Genomic DNA, 7,445 nt, shown 5'->3' with positions numbered 1-7,445 from the left:
TTTATTTAACTCTAAGGGTGCACACTTAGTTTTAAATAGAATGTTACTTACCATCCAGGCTTCCCACCACAAACATTCCAACCAGAGCATTGCACACATCATCATACATATAGGAAACAGGAAGTGATGTCACCTGTCAGAATTGTAAGTTTTTTTTCTTCCCTTTTTCTCTGTCATAATACTTTTGATATTTATACTTGTTTCTGTTAAAGCCATGATTAATTATTTCTTCATTTTAGGTTATGTTTTTTCCCAGGTATAAGGCTGAATTTTCTGTTAAATAAATGTTTGGTTAATTGGCCTGTGGCAGGGGCTAAGCCTTTATAAGGGGAGAACTTTTCAGTTTGAGGGAGAGCAGTCCTGGTTGCAGTGGTGGCAACAAGCTCTCAAAAAACAGTTTTATGAACTTTGTTGGGAACAATAAAATCCCGTTATTTGTTTAAGACCTGGCTCATCTTATTTCAGAGTATTTAATGGCTCGCTACAAGAAGAACCCCGCCACAAATTTATTCTTATTATGATCAAAGCTTTACATTTCAATCTTATTATTCTGAACAGATCACAAAATGTTATTGCCAGAAAAAACGGCAGAAAACGGCAGCAGCTCAAGCAGAAGGTTAACGTAAACAATTCAGTTAAGCTAGCTACGGATTCAGACTTCTGGGATCAATAACTCCTTTAAAAACACTTTAAATTGACAGTAAGTGTCTATATTGGTTTGTCCTAACACAAACAACAACCTCTAAAGGCATTTCAACAGTAAAAATACAGATTTTTTGTTTCTTTTTAATGTTAAGCTCTTTGTGCTGGCGACAGGCAGACGACTACACAGCAGCTGCTAACTGCTACATGCTAGCGCCGTGATTCAACTCCTTAGGACCCGAGCTTAGGAACCGATATGCCTTTTTTATTTCTTTGACAGAAAAATAAAAGTTAGGAAAAATAACGACTGTGGTAATAAAACCAAAAATGTGATGTCTTAAGCGCTTAAAAAAGAAGCACATAATCTTAAAAAACAAACAAACAAAAAAAACTAATAAATTAAAACTAATAATTGGTTCTGATTATATCAGCTGGTCATGAACACTCATCATCAAATTCATGCTAAAACAAAGTCATCATTCATTTTTAAGACTTTTAAATGAGGACAGGAATCACATTTGGTTAAAATTGCTCAATAACAAAGATATTAAAGCTAAAGTCACTAAACTTTCTCATTCGACTAATTTTCTCTTATATAACAAGAAAATAGTATTTTTTTCCTAATTATTTGCTCAATTTTTACTTGTTTATTAAAGGTACTTCACAGAAGTGTTCTATCTCAGTTTTTAATGATAAAAGAAGGTTAATGAAATATGAAAAACTGCTGCCTCAGTCTGTGGATAAAAAAGGCTAATAAAGCAATGAAACAGACTAAGTTGATTTTGCAATGCTTTATTTAGCCACAGAGAAGTATACAGTTTTAGAACAACAAAAGATTAAATTTCTTAATCAACCCCATTATACCAATAAAATGATTTCATTATGATTGAAAAGTAAAGCAGAAAGGACAGATGACCTGCATTAAGGTTTTCACTTCAGCAGATCTCAAGCTAATGCCATTTAAGGATAAGAAAGCTCAGAGAGCTTTCACTAAACCTTCTTCTCACAAATCCAGTAGTTTGCAGTTGTCCATGGTTCATCATTCCAGCTGTTTAAAATGTTGAAGAGACGGATTTCCACATGACCTTCCCGATTTCCAAGATTGTTAGGTTCTCTTGGAGCCCAATAGCTGGCTCTGAAAACAGAAACAATCACAAACAAAATGTAATTTTAACCACACATTTCCTAAATGAGCAATCTTAATTAAACTGCATTTTACCTTGATGACAGGTAACTTCCATCCACCCATCTCCAGTTGGATCCTGACCTGTACAGTCCAATCCAGGCCTTGCGTTTCAGTCCTCTGGTGAAGTTCTTTGTTATGAAGACAGTTAAGTAATTAGTTTAGAAATGAAACAGAGTTTCAGAGTATTCAGTTTGAGTGTTTCAATATAAACTGTTGTTTGATCTTTTTGTTCAGCATTTATTATGGGAAAGCATTTTGTTTTCCAATATTTCCATATGAATCAGCGAGAAAAGGTTATCAGAGTTCAAACAGAAACTTGAGGGAACTCACGTTTTCGAAAGCATCATTGATGACCACCAGGTCGGCTCCCCTTGCTGTGCAGTAATTACGACTGGCCACCCATGTTGCGGTGCTTGTAGAGACGTAATAGAAACTTCCACGGTAATATTTCCATCCGTAATTCTGATACCTTGCTGTTGTTGGAGAGAATGTTTAAAGTTTAAACAGTATTATTCCTTTCGAGGTCGCCACAGCAAAACAGCGCCCACTGTTTTGCATAGTTTTTACACCGGATGCCCTTCCTGACACAACCCTGTACTTGATGGGCACAGGGACCCAGTTAGGCAGCAGCATCAGTGTCTTGCCCAAGAACCCAATCTGGGTGGGGATCAGTGGACAACCCTGGGAATCGAACCCAGGGCTCCTGCGTGCCAGCCCTTCACCTAGCCCACTGAGCCCAGCCGCTTTCTCATGTCTAAAGACAAGTGTTCAGTAACACACGTTGCCAGAGGTTTTAATTAGACTTGAACAACCAAAGAGGAGGAATACTGATACAGCCTAAACATGTACGATATTTTCAATGTAAAATATTTAAAAACCAAGCTAAATATGAGTAAAACATTTGGAATGCTTTTCTTCACTGACTGTCTCATACTTACTAAAGACGTTCAATCGACTCTGTAATACGGCTCTCTGTTTCACCACTGCTGCATACTGGGAACCTGTGGAACATAACATTTTTTTAGGAAGAGTAATTAAATTCTTTATTGAAAATTTAAAGTTTGAAGACAACAAAGACTAAGAAATCTTGTAATGCAGGAATCTACCATGGATCAGTAAGATTAGTAAACATCCTTTATCTTTGAACTCCATTCACAAAACAACCTACAAATATATATAACTATTGATGAGCAATAAGCAACAATGTTTAGCGTTAGGGTGTCTTTCCAGATTGTTTTCTTGACAGATTGTTGTGTGCACAGCTTAAACTTGATCTAATACAATTTCTTGTCTAAAAATGTTTAAGTTCTCTCAGCAATAATCATTATTAGAGATGTTGGTAACAGATTATAAACTGGAACTTAACCTTTTGACTTAAAAATAAAATAAAATTTTAGACATCTGCATTTCCTTATTTTATATAATTAAATAATTTATATGTTTCAGAGTTTTTAAATAATCCATACTGAAACTTTGCATAACCTAAATTCTCTATGTATTTCATTTTTACTCTTTTTTTTCCATAATTTATCAATTAACACCTCATTAGGTCCTGACTTTCTTACACTTACGGAAGGCACTGACTTGGCGCAGTAATGAGGACCTCTGGGCAACCAGTGATCTCAATTGTGAATCTGTAGGAAAAGCAAAGAGATTTTCTTATTTACAAAACTGTAAATAAAGATTTGAGTAAAAGAAGCATTTTTTTAGAACAATAAAAGGTACACGAAGAACTTAAAAGGCATTTGCTCTGCAAAAAGCAGCAATAAACAGCATTTTATTTCTTGGCTGCAACAGTTTGTCTGCATTTTTGAACTGCATTTACAAGGAAATGTTTAATCACCAGTTCAGCTCAACTGTGTATTTGTCTGACTTCAATCCAAACACATAAATGCAATGCAGTGTGATATAGTTGGTGAACTACGTAGATGAAATAAAAGCAGGATCATTACTTTATTTTTATTTTTTATTAATATTTAATTTCCGTAATGCCTGCACACAGATTTATTTGATCTTTTGTTGACCCAGTCAAGAAACACATTTTTGGTCTAATTTTGCTGAGTGCTTTGGGAAGGTAAAATACGATACACAATCAAAGTTTTACAGACATGTTTTCTAAATGTGCTCCAACATTTGGTTGAGCAGTTTAACTTTTAAATGGGGTGACATAATATACAGTTGTTTTCATTGTTTGTGTTTATCTTTGTTAAATGTTTTAATTAAAATGGGTTTGAAACTTGACATGAAGGAAATACAGGACCTCAAAATATTTTAGACCTTTTTGCATCTCCTTATACTGCAAAAAAAAAAATAAATAAATAAAATCCTGAAACATAAAACTCAATGCTATTTCTAAAATATGTCATTTTTTTTAGCTCAAGATGACTCAAAAGTAATTTTCTAAAGCATAGAGAAAAAAAATTTGTTTTCCTTTTGTTTGTCTGAAAAGTGTTAGCCATGTAAAAAATGATGAGTTTCCATTGTGCTAATGTTCTACTGGAATCTGTAACTTTGGATTACCAATCTGAAAATGTTAGTTTGTCTTTTTTTTTTTTTTCATCAAAAAGTAATTAAATAAAGACTTTTACAAACATTTTGTACTTTTAACTTTTCTGGCTGGTTTGCTCTCAAGATCTTAAAAATGTGCTCAGAGATGCAAAGTGTCAAAATCAATAACTTGTTGATTAAATAAAAACACATAGTTGACATTTCATACTTACTGCAAGAGCTCAGCCTTCTATTCGCAAGATTCCTTTGTGAGTAACAGGCTTGGAGCGAAGACGGGTCTGAAAAAACAACAGTCAGTTCTTATTTCATTTCTTAATAATGAAATGCTTTTAAATTTCAAATCCCATTGATTTGTTGTTTAAAAAACAGTTTATCATCGATTAACAACCAGAAGAAGTTTATGAATCAAGATTCAAATTTTTTCCAAGATTCTTGAACAAAAGACAAAGCTTTGAAAGTTCTGATGGCAGAATCAGTCGTGAACAGAAGTGTGTGGAAAAAAGAAAATCTATGTTCTCCTATAAAGAATGTATTAAAATATATCCTTGACATAATTGATTTTGTCATAGGTAAACCTGAATTAATCACACAGAAATACAAATATTAAAGTAAAACGAGCAACATAGTGTCAGCAATATACATCTGTACAGGAATGTTAAAAATATGTATGACCATGTGACCATATGAGACAGTGAAGCACTTTTGGCCTTTTGAAGATGTAGTAGAGTGCAGTTTGGTATTTATACTCACTACAATTACATCCGCTCCGGCCTTGCTGAACCAACAGTTTTTTGTGGCTGGCATTCAGATCTGAAAAAGAATGACTGTGTTTTCATGAAATCATGACATGTTGATTTTCTTTTCCTGTCAGATTTTAAACAAAATAAAACTAATATTACTGTGAGTCTATGATGACTATATAGGTGTATGGTGAATCAATCAAAAAAAGGATTTAATATCTAATATATAAACAATTATAGAAAACTAAACAAATATATTATGTTTGATTGAAAATCCTCCAACTTACCAGCGATTGCTCTGCTCATCTGAGCAATAATTGCAGGCAGAGAATTTTGTTCATTGGCTGAAAAAAATAGAAACATGAATGAGTTCTAAGACACAATTTCATTCTTCATTTAAACATTTAGGGTTTTTTATTAAAACTTAGAAAGCTTTAAAACAACATTATAAGTCCTTTCATGCATTATAATGTTGCCAATACCAATATAAACTGTAGAGTGAGACTTTGTGTTAACCTTCTTCGTAGAGACAGTTTGGTTTTTCAGAAAAGTCTTTCCCTTATTGCATTTGCTGGATTTGGTCATTCTAACTAGTTGTGTAGAATCATCAACTTCATTTATGACATCTATTGATTCAGTGAGGATTTAGACCAGCATGAATTCAGTTACACTTACAGATCTCTGGAACAATGATCGTCAAACTCTCTCCCGTCCCAAAGACTAAGAAACAAAAACAAGTTAGTGAACTTTGACCAAAAGAAAGTGATTGCAGAATCATTAGTAAACATACAAGTAAAGGCTGCACTGCATTCATCAATAGTTGAATCATTTTCTTCTGCTCAGGAGAACAAATGACTCCATGAACAGCTGTGTGGTACCTGAGATCAGGGAGAAGCAGACGAGGATCATCCATCGTGGTGAGGTCATGCTCCCAGATGTTCACTTGCTGCTACAAAGCAGCAAATACCAAGAAGAAGTGCAGAAGGAGCTCATCATGGGGCCTTATATATGCAAAACCTGAACATACAGTCTGGCATCATCAACATATGAATACACGCGTGACGAACTCCTTTGTTTGGTTTTGGTTGACTGTACCCGGATCCTAAAATGAAGCAAATAAAGAGGAGTAAGTTAAAATGACCTCAAGTCATGAAAGCCAGTTCACATTACAGTACATCCTGATGATCATATTACAGTTTTAGAGAGAAAATACACAACCTAAGTACACAAAACAGATATACTCTCATCCGTATTGGAGGATCTATACATTAGGTTGAAATATGGTGACTGTTGGAGCAAACTTACGCAGAAATTGTCTCATTATTTATTCCTTTTTTAATTTTGGTGAACCTGAGAAAAATTTAGTTAATGTTCTCTGTTTTTACCTGACAGAAGAGACACTTAATATTTCTCATCATTGTGCCCAGTCTGCTTCAGAGGAGAAATGTGTTAAAATTCAAAGATGCTAAGAAGTGGTTTCTGTGGTGGAAGTGTGATGGTGGTGCAGCAGTAGCACAGAGTGGACGCTCAAGGACCAGAATGGGTCTTAATTCCATTTTATCTCAAAGCTCTTGGTGTATGGACACCAGAGACAGTCATGGTCATGTGTTTGACCGCTGGACAATGTTACATCTTCGCAATCATGCAGCTGCTGATCAATGTGAGTTTCCCATGCTGAAGACTTCATGACCTCAGCTTGCTATTCAGGCCATGCTTTAAGTCCATAATATTGGTGGTTGTCAGAGGAGAGGATATTATAGGCGATGATCGAGGAAGGAAAAATACAGAGAGCAAGAAAGGTTACCATGCAAGACTTACAAACCCTGGCGAGCCGGTTGTCCTCAATCATCTTAACCAGCAGGGTTGCTGGCTGATTTTTAAAACCACATTACATCTTTGTTTGTTTCTATCAACACAGAATAGTGAAATGATTTTCCATCTGTTGTTCATCTCTAGTAAAGTTTTGTGACTGTTTGATGCAGACCTTTTTATCCACGATAGGAAATCACATCTACTTTCATTTTGAAGTCACCTAATGCTCCAGGTTGAGGTTTATTGAGCCATTGGCAAGCTGCACAACACTGCCCCTAAATTCTTTCAGTATGTTGACATTGATACAAGCAGGGAGAATACACTGCATTTTGTTTATAGAATTTTTCCCTGGTTGTATTACACAGTCTTGTCTCCACTTCTCCACTTCTCAGGCCACATTTCTGATATGTTGATTCCAGGATTCAGACCATTTATCAGACCCTCCAAACCAGTTCAGAAGAAGGTTAAAACTTGGCTTGCTAGAGCTTCAGGACTCTTTTGAGTGCACTAACTAGAACATGTTTAGGGGGACTTCAACCTATGGTAACTTGGTTGAC

General features: G+C 35.1%; 1 protein-coding gene across 1 annotated transcript; it reads right to left on the bottom strand.

The window, feature by feature from the left end:
- Positions 1 to 1,418: 1,418 nt before the first annotated feature.
- LOC112157807 (CD209 antigen-like protein C) lies at positions 1,419 to 6,039 on the bottom strand. The gene is made up of 10 exons (XM_024290823.2): positions 5,955 to 6,039; positions 5,752 to 5,796; positions 5,364 to 5,420; positions 5,087 to 5,146; positions 4,549 to 4,614; positions 3,400 to 3,462; positions 2,767 to 2,829; positions 2,159 to 2,301; positions 1,862 to 1,956; positions 1,419 to 1,777 (listed from the first exon to the last, which is right to left on the bottom strand). Exons 1-10 carry the CDS (start codon positions 6,001 to 6,003, stop codon positions 1,633 to 1,635), a joined length of 786 nt encoding a protein of 261 aa, XP_024146591.1. The 5' UTR covers positions 6,004 to 6,039; the 3' UTR covers positions 1,419 to 1,632.
- Positions 6,040 to 7,445: the final 1,406 nt, after the last annotated feature.

The sequence above is a fragment of the Oryzias melastigma genome, linkage group LG1, assembly GCF_002922805.2.
Source record: "Oryzias melastigma strain HK-1 linkage group LG1, ASM292280v2, whole genome shotgun sequence".
Classification (NCBI taxonomy): Eukaryota; Metazoa; Chordata; class Actinopteri; order Beloniformes; family Adrianichthyidae; genus Oryzias; species Oryzias melastigma.
The sequence above is the reverse complement of the archived record's forward strand: the minus strand, read 5'-3'. Positions and strand labels throughout refer to the sequence as shown.